This window comes from Cyprinodon tularosa, unplaced genomic scaffold (genome assembly GCF_016077235.1).
Source record: "Cyprinodon tularosa strain WSP-4 unplaced genomic scaffold, ASM1607723v1 ctg7, whole genome shotgun sequence".
NCBI classification, from domain to species: domain Eukaryota; kingdom Metazoa; phylum Chordata; class Actinopteri; order Cyprinodontiformes; family Cyprinodontidae; genus Cyprinodon; species Cyprinodon tularosa.
The window spans coordinates 2,217,125-2,242,179 of NW_024039451.1; the positions used below are offsets into that span (position 1 = coordinate 2,217,125).

The 25,055-nt window shown below is 36.4% G+C and overlaps 1 protein-coding gene across 1 annotated transcript in view; it reads right to left on the minus strand.

Moving 5' to 3' along the window:
* si:ch211-127i16.2 (probable flavin-containing monoamine oxidase A) overlaps positions 1-25,055 on the minus strand; it is a 103,542-nt gene that overhangs the window by 76,485 nt on the left and 2,002 nt on the right. Inside the window, exons 3-6 of the mRNA XM_038268250.1 lie at positions 21,704-21,884; positions 21,236-21,350; positions 9,639-9,796; positions 6,779-6,868 (exon numbers count right to left, since the gene is read on the minus strand). Of these exons, the coding sequence (XP_038124178.1) occupies positions 6,779-6,868; positions 9,639-9,796; positions 21,236-21,350; positions 21,704-21,884 (544 nt within the window). The remainder of the gene's footprint in view (positions 1-6,778; positions 6,869-9,638; positions 9,797-21,235; positions 21,351-21,703; positions 21,885-25,055) is intronic.

Sequence of the window (25,055 nt, forward strand, 5' to 3'; positions counted from 1 at the left end):
CCTTTGAAATCATGTCTTCAAAAGTTGCTGTCTCTCACATAAGTTGAAGCCATGCCTTAAATTCCGGTCTATGTGGGCTCTTCCATTTACGAAGAATAATTCTAGCCGTTATCAGAAAACCTGTCATCATTAGTCTACCTTCAGCTTTTGGAATACCCCTTGGCATCAATGACTTATCTCCTAAGAGGCAGAATTGTGCAGTCTCTGGTAAAGGTTGACTGAGCCAGTCCTCAAATTTTTTCAAAACTGCCTTCCAAAAGGGCATTATCAAGGGGTAATCCCATAGTGCATGGATAAATGTACAAACCTTTTTATTATACTTCCAACATTTGTTATCCTTTATTAAACCCATTCGGCATAGCTAACTTGGTGTAAAAAATATCTAAGTACAATTTTGTAGTGAATAAATGTATTTCTTGCATCCCTTGTAGCTCCTCCCACATTTTAAATAATATTTTCCCACACAGCTTCGTCAATTTCTGTATCAAGATCTTTCTCCCAGATAATTTTTACATTTTCGCACATTTTCTTCTGGATTCTTGACATTCTTTTACATAATCCACCTTTTTTATCATATTACTGAGAACAGTTGAGGCAGCCTTGAGAGACAGATTCAGACAGGCTTCTCAGATGTTAATGAGGTGTAGATGCAGCGGTGGAAAGTAGCAAAGTACATTTACTTGGTTACTGTAAGTTCTTTTTTGAGTATCTTTACAATACTTGAGTAATTTTGGGGGGAATACTTATAACTTTTAGTCTACTATATTTCGAGGAAGCTGGTAGTTACTTGTTTGTTCTTTCTCAGCTTAGTTTTGTGATAAACTGTTACTGTTTTTGTTTCTTGAAATGAAATTTCAACATGCATCATCGCAGCGCTTAGGACTGAATTTGGACACCGCCGTTCAGAGATTGGCATGACATTCCTCAATTCTGAAGAACTCTGGGCAGATATTATTGGTAGTTTAAACATTTTAATAAGCTGTGATTTGTTGCCATGCGGCCAAGTTGTTCAGTAGGATGACTTTTTAAAGCAGAGTTGTAGTTTCTTTGTGGTAATATATTCAACCGTAAACCTATATTTCATAGTGAAAGTGTGAGGAGAATCAAAAAAGTTTTCTTTTTAGTTTGTCTTTAAATAAGAAATAATAATCAAAATATTTGGCTTTATTTTTGGTGGCATTGTTATGCTGCAGATGATGTAGAATTTGTAGCAGGTGGTTCTGTACATCAATGCATCAGGTGGTTTCTGAAATGTACAAAGTTCTTTAAAATTACTCTGAAAATAATACAGAAATGTACCGTTATTGTTTTAATACTTAACTACTTTTAAATGCATGCACTTTTGAATACTTATTAAGTATATAAGTATTCAAAAGTACATGCAAAAGTACATGCATTTAAAAGTAGTTAAGTATCCATAAGTATTTTCAAAAGTGAGTAACTTATGTAGCTGAGTAAGATTTGACTATTAGTATCAGTACTTTTACTCACATAGCAGGGTTGACTACTTTGTTCACCACTCGTAGATTTTACTACTTTTAAGATCAGAATGAGTAAAAGAACATGTCAATTGTGAGAGAATAAACAAATTGCATCTAAAGTTGCTTGATTCTGGCTGATTGCGTATTTAGATCAAACTCCATATGGACATAACCCAAAGTTGCACAAAGTCAACAGCATGAGTTCTCCATGTTTCCCTTCATAGTGTCAGTGAAAACTGTCAGATGACCAAGAAGGAAAAAAGGAAACTGCCACAAGCCATGTCTTTGTGTTCAACAAACGGCATCAGTTGATGTCAACTGCATTGGCTTGATTTGGACCAACTGTCATACTCCATCCAACTGCCCTGAAAACATTAGTTGTGTTGTATTTTGTCACTAAACTCTACAGAACTTCACATATTTAGGTAAAGACCAGGCAAATAGGAATATGTCTACACTGAAATATTTGTGTTATCAGCTTAATAAGTTATTCATAATAAAACTAATTTCTCAAACTGATTGCTATCCATGTTATTATGTTATGCAAATAATCCAAATTAGCATCCATCCTCCTCAGTCAGGCTGGTAGACAGCATGTCCTGCAAAACTCCTGCTGGTTTACTTCTTGTTTATTCTCCACACACAAATGCAAAATAAATGACTAAACCGAGCTCCCAGGACTTTCTGAATGAATCACATGCTGTGAATCACAGCTACAGCTACTCTTCATTTCTAGTAGCTACAAAAAAAAAAAATATTAACAGATTCTTGGTGTGCCAGATTGGTTGCTTTGGTCAGAAAAACAAAATCTTGGTTTAGTTTAGAACTTCAAAACAAGATTTCTTTCAAGGCTTCTTTTTAAGTCTGCTTGTTAAATAATCTCTTTGAATGGTTTTATTGTACTACTGACCTTTACCCACAGCAAGCAAGGCAAGAAATGGGTGGAGATAAAGGAGGGAAGCTGCACACCAAAGGTCCAAAAATTAGGAGCTGAATATCAGTTTTGTACAGGAAAACCTTAGCCCTGAAAGTCAGTAAATGTTTCACTATCCATGTTGACGAATGCACCTCAAACATCGATTATATTTAATTATTTCAGGAAAAAAAAAAAAAATTTGCAATCTCTGTATTTCCATTAAAGGAGCATGGGATAAGTTCCATTGTTTTTGCAGAAGTTTGCCCCCTCTGGCAATAAGTTAAAACGACACCAATGTTTTGCACATGTATGGGAGAAAAGAAAAAGCATGGCAGTCTGCTACTGTTACTGCACAAGTTATTTGTTTAAAGAGTCATTTTTTCTGAGGTAAGAAATATATAAATATAAAAGAGGACCCCATGCAGGTCCTCTGTCACCAGGGCAGATCTGAGCTCCTTTCATTTGTAATAAACTTCCCTGTAGGTACTGTTATCTCATTCCAACTAGGACCGAAACAATTAATCGGCTTAATCGTCTTCATCATGATTAATCGATTATTGAAATAATTGTCAACTAATTTAGTAATTGGTTTGTTAGGTTTATTCAATAATGATTATAAAATAATGTGTGCTTATATGGGAGAATTATCCTGCCATAATGCAAGAGCACATAATTTCAATTTGAGAAAATAAATTAATCTTCTTGCAATCAAAACTCAAAAGGCTCTGCTTGCGGATTTTTTTTGCTCTCTCTCAGATTGGATCGGATCGTCGCCTAGCAACCTTTCCAGCCAATAGAACGACAGCCTCAGAAAGGGTGCGCTTGTCTAACTCTACTGAGTGTGCCTGTGATAAACCTTACTGACAATAAAATGGCTTTTTAGTTTAAAAGCTATTAAAATAAGAAGCTGAAAAACAACAACAATCAGGAAAATAAAAAAAGGAAATAATAAAGGGCGATTCAAGAATCACCAATGAAAAGTCACTTAATTTCTGCTGGAGGCAGAATTAGCATCTGCCCTGACTAGCAAACTTTTTATTTATTTATTTTTTTTCTGACGAGCAACTCTGAGGCGGGAGCTTTCTGTTCACATCACCTCACGTCTGAAAATGGATAGCTTTTAAATTAAAAAACCAATTTATTGTCGGTAAGGTTTATCACAGGCACACTCAGTAGAGTTAGACAAGCGCACCCTTTCTGAGGCTGTCGTTCTATTGGCTGGAAAGGTTGCAAAAAGCATTAAATCTGAGAGAAGAAACAAAGATTTGAAAGAGAAGAGAAAATATTTGAGAGAGAGCGCATGTTTTGAGTGTGAGCATTATAAGTTTTGAGTCCAAGAAGATGAAATTCTTTTCTCAAATTGAAATTATGTGCTCTTGTATTATGGCAGGATAATTCTCCCATATGCTTATAAAACATTTTTGCAAGGGGATGCTCCACTCCTGTCTCATGATTCAGTCAGGAGACCATCCTGCCTTGTCGTTCTGATGGAGCATTCTGTCCTTATGAACTGATCAATTGTTCTGTCAGAACAATACTCTGTTTGTAACCATGTGTCATGTTCTGTTAATAAAATGCTCTGCGGAGGAGGTCCAGTGGGAGACGGTGTGTTTGAGTCTGGGGTTCAACTCTCTCCTTTCTGCAGAAATTGTATCCATAAATTGTATATTTCAGTTCTTTCTTTTTCAAAAAACCTACATTTTATGAACCCGACATGGTTAATCTTTAACTGGAGTGTAGAGATTCTAAAAGGTACCTTTAGCTGACAGAGTAACAGCAGCAAATATACAAACATTATAAAAAAAATTATATAAAGAAAAAAAAAAATTATATTAATATAAATACAAAATAAACATTTTGAATTAAAGATAAAAATCTTTTTTGACTGTCGATATGCTCTATGCAGGATTACTCACATGGAAAAGTTTTAGTTTCACCTGGTTTAATTTCGCAAAAAGTCTTGTTTAAGGAACCTTTTGCTATCCTGTTATTGATCAATTTATTTGAGAAAATAATTAACAGATTAATCGATTTGAAAAAAAAATCTTTTGTTGCAGCTAATTCTAACCCTCAACCCAGGACAGCTTTGCCAAAAGTTGCTTGCCACCATTACAGTGTGAATGGGTGAATAATTCAATGTTATTTAAAATGCTTTGGATTCCCTTGACTTGAAATGGTGATACACAACCACAGGCCATTTGCCATATGACATGTAAACAAACAAAAAAAGGAAAAAAAAAAATGTTCATTGCAGTTTTGAAATACACACATTTTGCTATGGAGGACTTTGTTTTTTTTTCAAAATTTGCCATTTCAAAATGTTTCCATGAAGCAAATATATTGTTCTAATTGCAATCTGCACAATTTGATTGTGAAAGGAAATACATCTACAGATGCTAGATGCATATTTGTGTGCCAAGTTAAGTTCTGAGACAGAGAGCCAATAACAATAGGGACTGAAAATTATTTTCATTAGAAAATGGCCTGAATCTTACTCCAAGGAAGATTCCAAGGTTTCCTCTTCATATTAAAGTCAGTAAAGCACCTCTATGGAGATGAAACCTTTATAGATCATTTCTATTTTCCAATATATGGATTGAGAAGGACTATTTTTATGACACTGTTCTATTGAATCAGCTTCAAATGCATCATTCCATTGTTCTACATTGTTTTCAACAAGACCATCCTGGGTGTAAACACAACCTCCCCAGCTGGGAGGGCTTTTGTCGCTGTCCTGCTTCAGCCGATGTGAAGTGGAAGCTCTAAAATGCTCATGGCTGAGTGTCAGTGTGAATGTGTTTCTCTGTCATTAACCGTTTGATAGACGGGCAAAATGTCAAGGTTCTGCCCTGCCTCTTACCCAGTTCATGCTGCACTGTACACTAAAATGCTTCCAGTCACCTTGAACATGAGAGGACATGAACAACACATGTTGAAATGTTTTTTCATGTTTCAGTCCTGTGCTTTTAGTGTTAAAATGCAAAAGAACTGTTGTCTTTATACAAGATAAACTGTTTATTTAAAAAAAAATCTTACAAACCTTTTGGTTTAAAATAAAAAAAGTCCTAATATATTTCTATTAAGCATTTGTCACCTAAACATTTTGAGATTTTTTTTCCATATATTCAATCAAGCTGTAGTCCATTCTCAAATGAAAACAGATTAAGGGTTTTTAAGAAAATATATGTAAAACACAAAGATTTAGGCTTGAAGGAATTACTTTCTGCTCTGCTCTTTTAAAATCCCAATAAAAGATCTAGACTGAGCTGGTGCAACACCTTGATGCTTTGCAGCCATTATGTTGTGAATGGCTGCTGTGTTTGAGATTGTCCTGTTAGAGCCGTTTGAAAAATAGACTAATTTAATGTGGCTTTAGAACACCTTGATAGATAGAGATGTTAAGGGTCAATTTAATGCCATTAAGGCACGGAAAAAACCCCAAACCTAAATAATCACCATTATATCACTGTGCTTTGCAGTTATGAGACAGGGTCAAGCAAATCCATCTCCACTTTGGTCTAATCTGTCCCATAAGCTTTTCTCCAGGAACTCCATATTGCCATTTCCTATTGTGAAAGAAGAGATGTTTCCCCTTCTTTTGTTTATTTGAACTGATGCTGGCAGAGTTTGATAGGAAATAAATAAAACCAGTTCCTGCTTTTATATCTTTTGAAAATAAAATTCAGGGAACTTTTTTTTTTTTCATCTACAGCACAACCTGGCCTTGAAATACATATGCATGCACATCCAATGCTCCTCAAAAAAGGTTTCTGCTTGTTAGAAAGCTGTTTGGAAATGACCTTAAATTCCTTTCTAGCGTGAAAAGCATTTTTCTTTTCCTTTAAGGTCATCGCTAATGTCTTGCCTTCTTGGCACAGGGATAACACAATGGATAGAAGGAATGCTTCAGCATCAACAAAATGATGAAAACAGAGTTCTTTTACAATGATTTTTCATTGAAACCCAATGAAAAGAGCTGGTGTTTACTTTTATTTTGTTTTTCTATGACTCCATGACTAAATTTCACCATGAAAGAATGTTGCAAATGTTTCTTGCGTTTTATGGCGTCCTTTGAGTGACAGGCATCATTTACAGATAGAGTACATAATTTATTTCCATTCATATACTCCATAACTGGTTAAATATGTAATACTTTAAGTTTTGTGACAAAATAAATATATTAATATCCAGCATGGCCTGCAGGAAAGAATCTAATATTGATGGTTTCCAATGAAAGCTTTGGTCTCAGCTGCGGCTGAACTGAAAATTCATGCTCAAAAGAAAAAGCCTTCACATGAGACAGCCCGTTTCCCCAGTGAGGAAGCTGTTATCTCAGTGTCACGCCTCATCAGTCCCAGAGTGAGACGTTACTGTACTCTACCTGCCATATGGCCGTCACGGCAGAGCCCAGCCGGACGTTCTTCAGGCCAACCTGCTGTGCCAGACATTCGGAAAGTTGTTGGGTGCCTCCCTGTGGAGAAACAAATATGACACTTGAGTCAGACTTGACCTGCTGTATATGAATGCCCTTCCCTGAACCAAGGAAGGGAAGGAATTGCTTACATGTTACCAATGGTTAGAACCATTTCAATATGTCGTTTCTGTAGAATTTAAAGGGTAAAGTTCAGTTTTTGAGCCTTTACAGTCATGGACTTATTCAGCCTTGTAGCATGCAGCTGCAGTTAAGAGTCAAGGAAGCCCATTTTAAAAAGCTTGAAAGAAAAAATGCAAGCACAGGACAGCAAAGAATCAAGCCAAGTTTAAAGGTGTAATGTTTGAACCGATGATTTCAGGCATTTATACCCAATACAGTAAGTGACCAAGGATGACAGATACAAAAAACTTAAGCTCTTAGAGTAAAGATTCATTTAGCTAGTTCCAAGATGAGTTGGGAGAAGTCATGAAAAATGTGGCCTAACTACGACCCATCACACATGCACCCTATCCTGAGTTTTTCAGGCATATACAGAAGTAGGGAGCACAGTCACCACAAATGGGAAACTACTACTGTATAGTTACAATTTATTTTGGAAGGATGACGCAGAGATTCTTTGCTGGCTGTTTAGAAAGGATGCTTTTTTTCTCTGGCTACATGTTCAAGTCATGGTATCTGCAGCAAAGTACTTTGCATCTCATACCATGGACTATTCGCTCAGAAAATGCAAAATGTCCATGCTCTCTTATCATGTCATTGTGTTTTAATATTTTTTCAGATGGCTATTGTATTGTCTATTATGTAACATTGTCTAATACACCCATGAGGGCTTGGCACCAACCAAGGTGCTTAAACAATCAATCATGTCCTGATCTGCTGCACAGTATCATTTACATGTTTTCAATACAGTTTCAGTTTTACAACAGCTTTGTTTTGTGTTATTTCGATGTTTTTGGAGAGCTACAGGTAATAATTTATCCAGTTGCCGATTCATTACTCATATATTCACACATTTTTGTGAAGCTACGTGTCTGATTTTTCTTTTTTAAATACTTGTTATTTTACTTATGAATTACTTTTACTGAGGTTTTTTCGTAATTGATTGCTTGAGACAAAGTGACAAAATGTAACTCATTTATGTCCTAATTTTATTGACAAATCTTATGAAATCTTATGAAAAAAAAACACTTTGTTATGTGCAGATGTAGCCATACCACGAAAATCAGCATTTGCATTCGACCCAATTACTTTTTATGATGTAAAAGACATTTGGCAACAATTATGGATACATTCGGAATATCTGTACCAAAATCATAAGTCCACCTGCAACACTGTCATCTAAAATCTTTGAGAAACAAATAAGCTAAAACCGATTGAGTCCAAATTTTCTGCAGTTATAATCTGCACCCTAAATACACCAAGGAGCATTATCACAGATCCTTCCTCCCAGCAGCTGTAAGACTCTATAACCATCACTGTTCCCAACAACCTCAATAAGTTGTTACATTAATGCTTATTTTTTTGCATGGTGTCTTGGTCACTTATATAACATGCTGTTGTCATTTTTGCACATCTCTGGTGTTGCTGCGATTTTTACAAATCAACAACGGTAAAAATGTCCCCAGATGCATATTGATTATTTATTCTCCAGATGCACGGTATTTATATTTGTGAAAAAAATTATTTTATGTATTTATTTTTTTAACTCTGACACTTACTCCTATAGTTTTATACACTTTTGAAGGTCCACATTTGTGTGACCACTTTTGATGTAATGGTGCTATAACACCACAATTTCCCCATTGTGGGAAAACATAGGGCTTTTCTATTCTAAGCTGGAGATCCATAGAGTCTGGAGGTTAAAGAATTTTTTTTTTTTTACAGATTTTTGCAGTGTTTATTAAAAATGAATATATTAATCAGGCGAGGCTGAGAAATCTTGATTTTTTTCCTCTGTTTGATCAATCATAAATTAGAAATCATGACACAATAATGGTTCCACTGGAAATCTATTCTTAAAGACTGTATCATGCAAAAATATATTATTTACATTCCCACTTTATAACTTTGGAGCTACACTTGACTTATCCAGATATGCAAGTTCAGGTGGAAATTGCACCAAAAACCCTCTGGAGCTTAAGGGTTAATAGTTCAGATACACAAATCCATATCAGAAAATAAATAGAAAGAAGAAAATCGATCAAATACTTTAAGCAGTAGCTGTATTTTCTGCTGTGGGACCAGTGTTGCTATATCTGCTCCTGATAGTATTTACAGTATAACTCTTACTGCATGTCAGGGTGTTTCCATGTTTATAGTCATTTGTTCAGGGCATATCTGGAATTAAATCATAAGAATGTTTCTTTGAGTGAATAAAGCAGAACTCAAAGTAGAAAGCCTTTTATGACGGTTTGAAGAAAAAAAACCTTGGAGCCATTTTCTGAATGACCTTGTTAATCCATTAGTTCTCACTGGTTTCAGCCAATTTCTACACTTTAGCACTGCTAGGGGAGAGAAGGATCGCACGTGGAGAAGTGCAAACACAGATAAGAGAGGAAGCAAAAGTCTCATGTTGAGGAAGGATAGGTAAAAGTAGCAAAATCCACAAACTCAGAGCCACGAGTGTTAAGATACTCTAAATCAATGTTTAAGGGCCAAAGAAAAGCTGTGTGTTCCCGAGACATGGCATGAGTCGAGCAAACTGCGATGAAGGGGCTTAGTTTAATTCAAGCGAGGAAATATTCACTGCCATCACCAGTGTTCAAAATTGAAGCAGAGTATCAGGGGGAGGATATGAGGGATATACCTTTATCTTGAACTCTTGAGCACAACCAGGACTGGTCTCAAGAAGCGCCTGGAGCCCTCCAGCTGCAGTGGCGTACATGAGGAAGAACAGAAAGGACATCTGGGATGGCTCCACACCAAAAACAGATCTGCTGCACACTCCCAGTATCTCCTTAAGTTCTGCCACAAAAAAAGAATGGATAAACACAGACATTCAGCGATCAGAGCCATTTGTCTGCTACAACAGCTTCACTTACTCATATGCTGCAAGTTGCAAAAAAAAAAAAAACAGCACTTTATTCAACAACAAAAAGATCCACCGTTCCACATGAAAAGGCAGCCATTACCTGTAATCATCTTGTCACATTCTGACTCTGTTTTCATTGTGAAGTCGATAAATTCAGCGCCGCAGAGTCATCGCTTTGAACAAAAACATCTGATAAAGACTTCTGAGGCCAGATGTCCTATCACATCAACAAATTGAGGTCCCAGCAAAAGGTTCGAGCAACAATGAAAATATACCAACAGCACAAAGTGAAACAATACATTCTTCAGAGGAATCTAATAGGTAGGGTTATCATTATTATAGATGTTTCTTTGCAGGCATGACAGCACTCTTTACTAGGCTCAACCCCTGGTAAAGATTTAGGAAAAAAATAAAAAAAAAAAGTCATAAACAAGCGGGAGAAACAATGACTGGAAACCAATCAGTCATGCATAAGACATATCGTTATCCCTCTAAAAAACAAAATGAGAAGCAGTTTGTCAATTTGCCCCAGTGTGTCATTATATATTTTGATTTAAGTGGATACAAATCCCCTTCATGTTAAGCCTGAAATCATTCACAGCCCTGGCAGATCAGGGTTTATCAGGGTTTATCTTATTATTATTTTAATTTAATATACATATTATATACATATTTTATTATCATAGCCCCCTCAGTTCAATGCTTAGGCACACACCCTTTCACACCTACTGAAAAAAATCTCTGAGCTGCCCCTGATTGGAGAATCCCAGTCAGAGTATTCACCTAAAACTGAACGAGAAACTGAGGAGGGGGCAAATGAAATTTAGATTTTTTGTATGTTTTTTCCCGTCATGGTAGCTTCAACTGGTCTGGTCCTGGTTGGCTGGGAAATAATCTTGGATGAAAATATAAGTTAGGCTGCTTCTATCAAGACCTTTGAGTGGGGCCTGTTCTTCAGTGCTTGGTCCTGTTTCTTTTCTAGACATAACAATGGGCTCAGCTTTTAATACTTCACTGTTTTGTCTTAGGTATGTCTTCTGAAAAAAAAAAAAAAAACACTTATCAGACCATATTCTTTTTATTAGGAAAAAAATAAATTTTAAATGTTTTGAACATTTTTGGCACTTCTGCAGGAAAAAGGTCTGCTTGCAAACACTGTCCACTAAAACCTTTGAGAAACAAATATGTTTCAACGGAATCGGTCCCAATTGGCTGCAGTCATTGTAAAGATACGGTTCTATAAAGAGGGGTTTTCTTACCTTGGGGCTTTACTTTTAAAAAAAATAATTGGCAAGGCTTGAAAATTAGGATTTTTGATCACCTATAAATGAAACATTGTGACACAATAGTGGTTCCACTTCAGAAATATACTTTAATGACTTTGTATCATACAAATTCGGGCAGAAATTCTCCTAAAACCCTCTGGGCTTAAGGGATTAAAGTTGGCCTCTGCTTAACTGTTTCTCTCCTGATCAGAGTCAGCTATGGAGCTAGTTTACTGTTACCTTTTCTAACATAGAAATAATTTATTGATCAGGAACGAGGAACGAGGGACCTACCCGCTCCAGCCGGTGAACATACCTCCTTAACGACCGACCCTTAACAATCATAGACAGGTTTCAGGTACTACAGGAGACAATCCCCCCCTTAATGGCAATCCCCCCTTTAACGACCGACCCCTAGAAATCATAGACAGGTTCAGATATTATAGGCTAACGATGGAACTAAACGACCCATCATCGGTTACCATTGCATGTTTCCAAGCAATACAAGGCCTTGTCCATATAAGACTCAAACTCACTGCGGATCCAGACATTTGAATTGAGAAAGCTTCCTGGAGAGGTGGCGAAACGTCTTCAAATCCTGAAAACCAAGTCCAGTGGATATTTTTTGAATTTTTACGGAAAAATTTATTGATCAGTGCTTTTATGCTCCCTTTTTATGTCTGTCTCCTTAACCCCAGTCGGCCCCAGCCTGGTTCTGCTGGAGGTTTCTTCCTGTTTAAAGTGATTTTTTCCTCTCTACTGTTGCTTCAGGCATACTAGGAGTGAGGGATTGCTGGTGAATCGAAAACACAATGCACGCTCATCCAAAAGGAGACCCTTCTGCAAAGTCAATGGCTCCAGGCAGCTGGTTTTCATTTGATAGAAAACTTTTAACCAATCATACTGTAGGATCCAGTTGAATTGTCCATTTTCAAGTAACTTAAATTGATGTGTTACGAATTAGCACTATATAAATAAACTTTAAAAAAATTTAAACAGTTAGTGATGGCAATAAGTCCTTCTAACTTTAAGGATTTGGCTGGATGTCATCAAAATACCAGCAGAAATGTGCAAAAAGTGTCAGTAAAAATGAAAAGGAATTGATTGCTCTTATTTCATAGAAAAATATTGTAAATTGGAATCAATTCATATTTGTTTAAAATTAGACAACCTTTATCCTCGTAATTGCTTGTTTCAGCCTTATCATTATCATCCTTCAGGGGCGAGGATAAGCAAAGCCATTTTATGGTTCATATAAACAAAAATTAGAAGCTTGCATATAAAATCCCCCATCTGTCAGTCTCCCCAGTCTGATGGTAAGACAGAAAATAATACTTCCCAGCATGGCTTAACAACTGGTCAAATGATTATAATGATTACTTATTGATGCCAAGATGCTCTTTGCAGTAGCTCTCCAACAATGAGCTTTGGAACTGTACTGTTTTCCACAGCTTAAAATCCATTTTCTTCCTTGTTATATATGGTGAGAAAAATGTACTCCTCACCAACCCCAGTTTGTCATAGATCCTGTGGATTTTGACTTTTTAATATCTGGTTTTATATAAAAAGTATGACATTTTAAGCATGTTTCCTTTTTCTGATCTACAAAGATCAATCTGGCTCCATTTCTGAAAGCAGGACAAATGGGAACGTTTGGGAGGAAATGTCCACATATCCTGAGTTTTTGTTTTCAAAATACAAGATAACAATAATCCTGAGGAACGTTACTACTGCAAGATACTCCGTATTTAGGTTTAAGGAGGAATTCCATTTTCACACACAGGGCCATGTTGTTTGATTGCTTTTACTCCCTTAATAATAAAAAATCTTAATTTTATAAAAAAGTGCATTTTAAGTTACTTGTATTGTCTTTGTATTTCATTGTATTTAACATTCTTAAACACTTGAGTGTGACAAATATGCAAAAAAACATCAATACAATTACTGTTATATGACATGTTCTAAAACCCAAATAATCCTTAATATCAGAGATTGGATTAGAGCCCTATACTCGCATCAATTTACAGCCGTTTCTCAAATAAGGCCTGCAAACTGGCATGTACCTTTGAGTTTCTCATTTTAATGACTGTCAAAGAGAAATTTGGGATCTTAGTCACATCATCTTCAGAACTCGGAGAGAAGGAGGTCAACAATGAATGCATATCTTAAACACCCCTGAAAAAGAAAAGTAATATTTCTGTTACACTGATCTTATGGTAACGTTAGATGTGTCGATAGTTCTGATGGGCCAGATTTAATGGGGGTCGTGGTCTCTCCATAAATCTAATAGCGATTTCTTTTTTTTTTTGGAGGGGGGGGGGACCCCAGAACTCTTTTAGACATGTACACTATTAAGGTTTCCACTACCACTTTTAACAATAAAAGGAAGCTAAGCACGAGGTGTACTTGCCAGAGTCTCACAATGGTTTTGGACTCAATGGACCAGTGAGTGGGGAGAGAGAGAGAACAAAAAGTCCCCATATAATAATAACAGACCAGCAGCTTTGAAACGCAGACAAAAGGTCTGAAATGGGAGAGACCTTTTGTTTAATAGGCTGGACAGACAAATTAAGAAAAAGGTCATGGCTATAGAAAAATAGACCAAATCAATTTCTGTAATCTATAAATACTACGAGCCATGATTGGAAAGAAGAAATTCTATAGGTAAAAAATATGTATTATTTTACAACTTTCTGAATTACTGCAAACTATATATTTTCTCAGCTTTTGTCCTAAATAAATGATTGCACAGTTTAACCCCTCTAAATATGTTTTTGTTTTTTTTAATACATATTTTTCTTTAGCTCCTTTCTACTTTATCTTAATTTCCCCAAAATACATTTTCAACTGAATAACTAATTTTGTGTACTAGACACAGAAAAACTGAGCAGATAAAACTGGCAATTTAAAAAAAGAATTACCATATTTGCTAAGGGTTCAAATCCAATAAAAAACTAACAAAAAAAAAACTTGTTTTTGCTAAATACAAAAAAAAAGATATTCAAAAGCAACAAAGCCATAAATGTGAGATGAGATAAATTGTCAATGAGTTTTTCTTTACCTTAAATTTATCTCCCTGTCTACTACTGGCCTATACTCATCATCTTCTGTCTTTTTAGGTCATTACAGTCATGACCCAGATTCCGGGACTATAGGCTAGGATAGAGACATAAAATTGACAAATCAAGGGCTTTGCCTATTTGGCTCAACTGTACCTTCATCACAACACATCTGTACAGCGTCTGCTTTACTGCAGAGGCGACACTGATCAGTCTGTCAAAATCCAACTTTATTTTCCTCTCACTTGCAATAGGACCCCACAATATTTGAATTCCATAGTGATCGTCTAAATTATTCAAACTGTTATGCACCTTATATACATTAAGGGTATTGTGGAGGATTTTCTAAAAATTTTTTAAAAGACCCGCCCTAACCACTTTAGAAAAAAATGCGAGAGCATGCATGAATGGATTTCTCCTCGTGCACGCTCTGTTTAAAATTTATAGCTCATACAAGCTTACTGTGTCGAAACGTCCGCCCTAACCCCTAAATTCCTCAATCACTATATAGAGCGGGGAATATATAGTGGACTTTATAGTGAAGTCAGTTAACTTACCATTCAGACAGATGATCATGTCCCCACTGGTCCACTGAGCAGTGCCTGCGCCATCTTTGTTATTAGTCGCCGCTGTTCGGTAGCAGCTGCCTACAGTATGGCGACAGCGTGCTGCTGTGACAACAAATCCCATAATAATTTGTGAGGAAAGCTCTAAGCGCAAAGCATTCCTGGATATAGCTGCCTCTTTTGAGGCCTTTGTTTTCTTCTCATACACTTCGTAGACTCTTTTTCCTCTTATGACCCTTTTCTCAGAACCGTAGTGAGAAAGGTGAGCTTCAATGACTGTCTGAAACCGTAGCTCACCACATATATACTGCTAAAAGGGCACATGCTTAGAAAGAGATAGCTAACAGGACGAGCACTTAGGATGGCCTTACGTAAACATATCACCAGAATGATTGACAATTAGGAGGACCACTTATTTAGATGATCCACCCGGAAATAAAAGATCATCTTTTATACCTTTAAGGCACTTACAAATACATCAAAATGAGCACAAAATGAAGCCTTTTCAGTGTTGTTTGTAAACACCCATTGTAAAAACAAAATGGAGAAAATATCTTGTTTAATAAAAAAAAAAAAAAAAAACAAGTTGAACAAGTTTGAATTGTTCTATCAGCCACTTTGGTGTAATTTCTACACTAATCAATGGTTTGATTGACATACCCCTCACAAATTTCTCTGAGCCCCTTTGGGCTTTAAATCATAATGGATCAGAAAATTTGTAGTGTTAAGTTACAGAAATTAGATAAATTCTGAAATTTTGCACGTGGGTAGTTTGAACAATTCATAGCTTTTAAGTTTATATGAGCAGAACTCCAGGTTCCATTATTGTGGCAAAAAATCCCAGACCATTACACTACCACCTCTATGTTTCACTGTCAAAGTAAAACATGTTCCTTTCCTAAAGACTGCTTTAGGTTTAAGCAAATGTATATTTATCAGGAATGCACCGATTCATATCATCTTTGCTCCACCAACCTGGCTTAAATATACTATCAAAGGTCCGATCTGAACTGGGCTAGATGGGTTTTCTGTTTCAGACTCAGAATCAGACATACTTTAATAATCCCAGAGGGAAATTACATTTGCTGCTCTACCTGCTTAGAACCTTCTAGAAAAAATATTTTAAACCAAGGGACCTGGTCTGCTTAGTATCTTTACAAGACATTTAAGTGATAACGAAACTATAACGGCTGCAAGTAATTGTTTTACCTGAAAATTTTTAATCATATTGTAAAATGTGTTCCTTTGAGAAAATTGATGTCTGTGATTCTTTTTCAGGGTTTTTTTTTGTTGTTGACATGACTGACATGTAACCCAGGTGCTGCCCGTCTTGACCACTGCGCTCCTGTACACTGCAAAAAATGCAAATCTAAATAAGTCAATTTTTCTTAAAATTTGTGTATTTTGTCTCGAATTGAGAAGGTAAGTGAGACACTTTGCCAATGGAACAAGACATTTTACATTTAAAATAAGGAAAAACTATTGCATTGTCTCATTTCAAGTGCATGTTATTTAATAATCTTATTTTAAGAATAAAAATACGAATTTCATTGGCAAAATATCTCATTTACAGACTCAAGTTAAGGGTAAGTACACTTAATTTAAGACATTTTTAACTCATTTCCAGATCGTTTTTTCAGTGTAAAAAGAGATATCTTATCTCAGTGAGAGCTTTTCTGGTTAAACAAAATGGGAAATAAATACAATAAAAGGGCTAAACAAGATTTACATTCTCTAATATAATGTTCCATATTTGTGTTGTTAGATGAACGATAATAGTGCAACAAATTTTATTGGATCTTCTTATAAAAACTCTGCACCCTCCAACCCCTTATAGCTCTCTGGGGAAGACACTGGATTCAATAAATACATGTGTGTCTAAATCCATAGAGGAGAACATGTTTTAACCTTTTACAGCATATATAGATGCAGAATTTACCAAGCTAAAAAAATCAGCTTAAAATTGAGCTTCAACTGCTGAATAATGGGAAAAGTACCAGAAGGAATCCACTCTCAGTTCTGTGCAAAGGAGACTTATTTATCGACAGCAGATTGCAGGTTGTGTGTTGGGTTATATAGCTTTGGGTGATATAGTAGATTAGAACGACAAAGACATAGATGTACAGATGGAGCCTAGTGCTTTGGTTGTTTCCTTAAACAGCTCACAGAGACCGAAGCAACACATGATTCAAACTGTCATCTTGGAACAGAAAACCAAGGAGCCTCAACACCAGAAACTGTCCTTATGTTAAAGGTATTTTTAGTAAAAGTGAGTCACAGTATAATGCAAACAGGGTACAAAATGAAAAAAAGCACATCAGCGTGGGATAATGCAGCTTTACATGTGCTTTTAAAACCCCAGGCTTGAAAAACTGGCTGGATTCACATTTAAGTTAGCTGTGCTCTGGTTTCTAAAGTCTGATTTATGTCAGATTGGCTATTAACAGAAAAAATAAACATTTTACTGAAACATGGCCTCTGAAAAACATTGGTAAAGCATCATAATCACAGCCCCATAATCACAGCTCTATGGAGCAGTATCAGACTAATATTCTGACTAGAATTGAGTAGGACTACGTCAGGCTATGATAAACCAGCTGCAATACATTTCATTGACAAGTTGAAAACACCAGTGACAACCTGCCTCATCTGATGGGTCGTTTCTCTGGGTCGAAATGTTAAATGCTTAGCATGGTATTATGTTTTATTTTGCCAGAGAAATGTAAGGTAGTAGTGTTACTGAGGCTATTAGGCTCAATTTTAACTGAACTTGTGAAAGATTTTCATTGGAAACATGAAAAGCTGCACAGAGACAAACTAAGAAGTCAATCAGAGACCACAGCTGGGAGGGATTGCTTTTTGGACCAATAAGGCTTCTCGGAAATGGAAAGAGTTTGAAATCTTATCTGTTCATCTTAAGGTTGTTGTTAGAACAGGATGTTTCAGGATGGAAGGACAGAATATTGACAAAACCAGCCAAATAAATGAAGGTACACCTCACTCTGAAGAGAGATCAGTGATTAGCCTGATAAATTTGTAATTATATGATTGATTTACATTTAAATAGCTAAAAAAAAAAAAGAAAAGAAAAGAAAAAGCTGATGTGGATAATTATTTTTCTACGGTCGGTACTAAAAAGGTTTGTTTAACTTAGCATGGTTGGGAGGGTTATTTTTGTTGGTATACTGTAACCTTTTTGTCCATTCATGTGTTTGGATTAGGTGTGTCGTTCCAACTTGTTTTACAGGAATGACCTACAGTGTCAGCTGAAATAAGGTTTGCCAACATAACATAATAATTTAATGGTGATATAGAGCTAAAAGTTTTAAAATAAGCGGGCATAATTAATTTGTTTTAAAAAGAAGTGGTTAATGCAAAAAAAAAGTAATGTACCAAAAAAAAAATTCAATTTTAAAATGTCAATCAAACTATCTTTAAATACATATTGACTCCTTTTGTAAGGGAACAAAAGAATTAAATAGAGCTCACTTTGGCTCCTTTTTATACCCCTTTTTTTCTAGCAATGGCTCATTTGATAATTTGGCTTTTGTGTATGTGGCTTTGAGTCAGCACAATTAGCAGTGTGCTGTGGTTTGTGTACTATGGTTTCCGTATCTCTTGAACAAAAGAGAAAAGGAGAAGAAAGTGTGCTTTTATTGTTTTGTTCTTTTGTCCCTCTCATATTTTTTTCTAGCCAGTGTTAAGCCATGTTTATCGAATGAAAGCAGAGTTGTTTCGGCTTGTTACATCAAATGCGACTGCCGTGGTTTATTGTCACCCATACTTTGCGCTCAATGGTATTACTTAAATAATAGGTCAACCTGGGTCTGGTGTTCCCACAGCATGCAGATCAGTTCAATTCGGTTTATTTTTATAGCATAAATTTACAACACATCTCAAGGCACTTTACAGTTCACCAGATTATCCAGTCAAATTGATTCAGAGTTTTCTATCTAAGGAAAACCTTTTGATTGTATCAACTCATTGACTTGAAAGCAATCACTCACATTAAGCATGCTTGTAGCGACAGTAGAGAGGAAAAACTCCCTATTAACAGGAAAAACCTCTAGCAGAACCAGGCTCAGTGTGAGCGGCCATCTGCTGAGGCCAACTGGGGTTCAAGGAGACAGAAGCAGAGACACAAAAAGCAGCTGTAAAAGGCGGCCACATCCAGGAAACACACAGCCAGGCAGACGAGCTTTGAGCCAACTCCCATGTCAGAGGATGAAGAGAGCAGATCCAGCCAGTCACAGTCAGAGAAACAGGACTACACTAAGAGCAGAGCTGCTTGAAGGTGATTTTAACCTGGGTCACTTTCCGCGTTGGTTGACACGGGTGGATGTGGGTCTGTGAGCCGTTCCCACTGCCTGTAAAAGCAGATTGCTCCCATGTTTAAATGTCTTTTTGGGCCGGTGGGAAAGAGATAATAAAGTTGAAATCTCTCCATTTGGTGGAAAAGAAAAGTGGTGATAGCAAGTAGGGCTAATATTAGCCCCTGTAAAGGGTGATGCAATACAGAAGGACAACCAAATTGTGTAGAAATTGTGTTTTGTGGACTTTTCTGGTCTGAACAATCAGAATACAGGAAAAAAATAAAGGTATTATCTTAAGTCCAACTCAAACACACATGTTTTAACATGAGAAAGTCAGATTTGTAAATGTTATTCTCTTATTTGTCCCATAATGGGGAAATTAACTTTCTACATTTAACCCATCGACTTGGGGTGTAGTTCGCTGCCATTGTGTGGTGCCCGTGGAACATTGTGGGGTTAAGAGAGTGCAGAGTGCAGGCTGTGGTGATCGAACCGGGTTGCAACCTTCTCAGAGCACAAGTGAACTGCTCTAACCACTAGGCCAACACTCCCCTACTAGATTTCCAGGTGATTACTCCTTTAAATTTGGTATCGGTACCACACAGCCTTTCTAAGGAAATCTGTGCAACCACTTTAGTGATGATACTAAATCCTATAGTCAGCCTCCCTGACCAGATTTGTCCAATGTTTTTAAATTCCAGAGAAACATTGCATTTTATTTTCATTGCTGAAAAAATGCAGTGAAGTTCTGTACCCTTCTGACAGATTTGTAAATTGAGATTGTTCAGATATTTTCTAACTTTTCTGCAAACCATCATCTCACGACAGGTTAGAACTTTCCTTCGTTTTCCTACAGTGAGGAAATTCAGGTTAACTATATAGATGTACAGAAAAGGTTAAAAAGAATCCAGTGTAAGATAAAAAAAAAAGTAGAAAGCTAGGTAAAGGGTGAAAATGAGCAAATGTCAGTAAGATACTAATATAAAGCTGAACTTGGAAATGAGATTCATTGGATAAGGTCATTCTCTCCAACTAGTAGAAGGTGTGAATAGATTAAATGCAAAAACCGAATCAAAATGTGTTCCTACAGGATTTATTTCAGGTTTAACAAGTACGTGGAATTGTATACAACCAAGTTGTCATTTATTTTTTTATGTTATTTTTTAACCTCTAATGACTTGGTTTTCTGCACTTGAACTGTGCATTATAGCTGCCTTATGATTTTTGAAAGTCACTGCAAATAAAAAAGCTACATGTGTTTAAGTATTGAGTGTAGATAAAAGAATATATCAGCTGTTTTAACCGGGTTAAACTTGTTTGGAGAGAAGGAAACTTATCATATCAGGTCATATCTAAAAGAAACAATGTCCTGAATATTATTGTGGTGAATGATTAATGCAGGAAAAAAAAAAAAAAAAAAAAAAACATACTATTGCTAATCAAGTGGTATGGAATTATTTGATTTTTTTAGTTTACATTATATCTTTCTAATTTACAAGAAGGGATTTGTTTAGAACTGCAACAATTAATGCGCTAAATTGATTATTGAAATAATCATCAAATAGTTAATAGTTGTTAATAGTTAACTTGAGGTTAGAGCCTTCAAAACATGCCTTTAGCTGCAAGAGCAACCCACTCAAAGCAGTTATTATGCCAAAATAAAAAATATATATATATAAATAATAATATCGCATTCAAGATGAAAATCCTTTTACTTTTTCCAATAACATGTTCTATCCAGAATTCCTCAGAGCGCAGTTTTAGCTTCACTTTAAATTTTGTGTTAAATCCTCTTTAAAGAACCTTTTTTCTTTCCAATTAGTAATCGATTAATATAAAAATCCACTGATTAATCAATAAGCAAAATAGTTATTAGATGCAGCCCTAGATTTGATAACAAAAGTTTACAGGTGAATTTAATTTTATCTTAGCCTCCCTTCACTTAACCATTATAAAATCACTTCAACACATTAGTGCAAAACACTCATCACCATTTGCTCTGGACCTTTTACCTTGATCCCATTTGGATATTAAAAGATGAAGGTTAGGAAGCCATGCTGCAAGTTATCCTCCAGATGGGTATCTGTGTTGTATTTATGGAGGCCATCTTGAGCACTACTAACTAAATGGAACTTAAAGGATGAAGGATGAGGGTGTTTAAACACTGACCTTCAGTCCAAGTATGCTGCTGGATATACGAGTGCAGAGTCATGCCGTCCAGCTCTGCCGCATTGGGAGTTCTCCGCGGATCTTGAACACAAACTGTTCTGCACAGCCTGTCAAACTGAGCACAGGGTATAATCAACACATCCGGCGCATACGTGAAAGATCCCCGCTTTTAAGACAAAACAACCCCATTGATACAGACAGCAGCAAAAGAAGAGCGTGAAGCAACAGAATGAGAGCAATTTTACTCCCAGACTGGAGACACGGTGGTACTTTGTTGTGTGGTGAATCCATTGATCAGAAAGAACACATACTGCAGAATACAATCAGAGCTGACACCAGGATTCTCCAACCATTTGTGACTGTAAAAATGTTACTGAAATTTCTAAGATAGAAATCCCTGCTAATCTCAGTAAGAATTGAATTTTCCCTCTGAGAAACTGTTTTCATAGTGTGTTTCTGGTGTCTCACCTTCCACATTAGTTGGATGGTGTCCAGAAGAGCCAGCAGAGACAAAGTGGGGAAGCTGCTCTGGTAAGCTCGTACTTTGGAAGTGGGCCCACCCGTATGAAGCACTTTTTTTCCAGCACTGAACTGCGGGTACACTTCTAAGCACAAATCTTTTATGAGCTCCATAATGTGTGTCTGGGTGCTGTAGAGGAAGAAAAAAAAATAAAGAAGTTGAAAAAAACTATAAATCCTCACAAGAATTCCTCAGATCACATTAAAGCAAATCCTTAAACAACCAGAGTTAGGGTCCTCCTGAAAACGCCACGAACGTGGTATCAAACACAGAACTTTCAATTGTTTGTTTCAATTTTTCATCTTATGAAAGAAAACACTGAAGTTTGTGCTTTAATTGGAGTTATACTGCAGGGGAATCCCAGCAATAAAGATGTTTGCATGAAGGTGTTCTTATCAAACATGATTGGTCTGATTATGTTGGCGGAGATTAAACCTGCAGAGATTGCAAATTATTAACAAGTACCAGTGACCATGCACATCTCACTGACATGATTTAAACATCTTTTTTGCAATTTGTCACATCAAAGCCAAAAGATGTCGAAGTTTTCAGCAGTTTGCAGCAGATCAATATAATTGCAAAGTGGAAGGAAACCTATAGAAGGTTTTGAAATCTTTAACCAATTAGAGCATTAAAATGTGTAATGGATGTTTGTAAGACTTTGAATGGACCATTCTAACATGACTGTTTTGAGATAAATCAATTTACTATAGCTCTGATATTCTGTGAAAATTGATGGGCAAAAAAGTGCACCAACCTTTGAACTTTCTCTGCAAATTAAACCAATTTGCTGGTGCAATAAGATGACTACTTTTTTTTTTTTATTAAACAGATTTATGATAGAATCTGTTTTCATTACTTAGTTATTCAACCATACAGTAAGTAAACCTTTAGCAGAAACAGTTAACCCTTTAAAGCCTGATCCAAGAATAAAACAAAACAGAAAATTACTTTTTTTTGGGTTGAATTCCTTATTTGCCCTTTTAACAAAATATGTAAAAAGAAAAAACAGAAATACAATTTTGATATTAATAATTTATTACTATGCGATAAGTCAAGATTATTTTTTGTGTAGTCTTCTACTGGCTGTTATCAGATATATATGATTATGTACAATATGATTATGAGCAAAGTTTTTACCATTAAATTATGCAAAAGGTGTCAGACGCAAAACATTTCAGAAACCGTATGTCTCAAATACGATACATTTGGCATTATAGGGTTAAGAACCGATCAGATCATTACAAGGTGATGTAAAAATGTATTTTTAAGAAAAAGAAGAGCTACAGAACCAGGTGTTGAATTTTTTATATATAAACAGCTGTTTCAGATCATGATAAAGGAATCGTGATTGATTTGGTCCATTTTAGACTTGAGCATATTGAGCCTTACCAAGCAAATTTACATTTCTCTCCAGGTATTCCATCTTCCTCCCACAGTCCAAAAACATGACTTTTTGGTTAATTTGCTTCTCTAAACTCCCCTTAGGTATGAGTGAATGGTTGTTTGTCCTGTTTGCCTCCGTGTTGCCCTGCGATGGACTGGCGACCTGTCCAGGATGTACCCCGCCTCTCGCCTGTAGGTAGCTGGAGATAGGCACCTGCACCCCTCACAACCCCACTTGGGATAAGCTTGATGGAAAATGGAAGTATGGATGATGGATGAAACCCATTGCTTTGAACATGTACATTCATGTTGTCGATGAATCGTGAAAAGGGCCCCGAGTACAAACACTGTGTGGTTCCAAAACCTGAATTTTTTCTTAAATTTACAGCCATCTCCCAGAAAAAAATGTTGATGTGCTGCCTATCTTTTCCTACTTCACAGGTTAATGTATGACAAGATCCAACGGCTGCATCTATCATTTCTCCTACTTTTGCGTTTATTGTTTTCCATGACTTTCATTATTCAAAGAATATAGCATTGATTCTGTGGTAGATACCTGCAGGTAAAATTATGCTTTGCATCTTTTGTCTACAAAAGCTAAAATAACATGATAAAACTGTCTCCAGACTTAAGAAACAACACAAAACAGCTGCAGCAGAAAAAAAACCATCCAAACTACAGCGTAGATGAGGTCTATCTACAAAAGGATGTGCATCAGCTGCACCGTAAAAATATTTATACCTTTAAAGGAATAGTACACCCAAAACATGATTAGCCTTCATTTTCTACTCACCCCCATGCTGAACAACACTCTGGAGTACTTTTTTGATATCTCAAATGCATCTGGAGATCTGGGAGGCTTCTTGCTTCTTGCTATAGGATTTCCTAAAAGCGCATTCACGAGTCTACGGAAACCGCGACAGACCAATCCAGATGAAAGTGCGCATTCAGCTCGGCAAAGAACTCATGCTCTTCCTCAACACTGAAGTCCTCAGACATTTTTCTTTCGTTGTTTCTTTCTTTGCACAGGTAAACAGCACATTTCTTCTTCTACGCTTGCATTATCGGCAGAGCAGACGCTGAATGCGCACTTTCATCTGGTTTGGTCTGCCGTGGTTTCCGTAGGCTCGTGAACGCGCTTTTAGGAAATCCTATACACTACTGTTTATGCTCTAAAAACATTCTAAATTACTTTGTTTCGAGTAAATTATGGACGCTACCCACTCAGGACACTTGGAATACATTGGACGAGCAGTATGGAGGAATATTGACACGTTTTTTGTGGACTTTTATGGACCTTTCTGCCTCGGGCACCATAGACCTCCATTTTTTGAATGTCAGCAGACAGCAAGAAGCCTCCCAGATCTCCAGATGCATTTAAGATATCAAAAAAGTACTCCAGAGTGTTGTTCAGCATGGGGGTGAGTAGAAAATGAAGGCTAATCATGTTTTGGGTGTACTATTCCTTTAAGAGGTTGCAATATGTATATTGACAGATTCCCCTTGTAAGCCCTAATTGCACGGTTTTTATCCTGTTTTTATCTTTTCTATCCATCAACTCATGACTCTGTTTTGGTATCACCTGCAGTGCAGCTTTTTTACTACTTAGTTATGTACAGGGCTTATAACGTGGGAACACCATGGGGAGACAGGTCTACCTCTTTCTTAATAAACAGGGTTTCCGTTTCATGTTTTTGATCATAATACACCACCACAGTGAAATAAAAGCCATAACACCTACAGAACCAATAAACAGTATGTTAAAACCTGCAAATCATATAACATAATTTATATTTGCACAGTTAATATAATCTGTTTTTTTTTTGTTTTTTTTAATAAACACCCCCAGCTCCCGTCCATTTTGCTGCAAAGCTGTTGAATGTATGAGGTTTACTGGTGGCTATAGTACGCTGC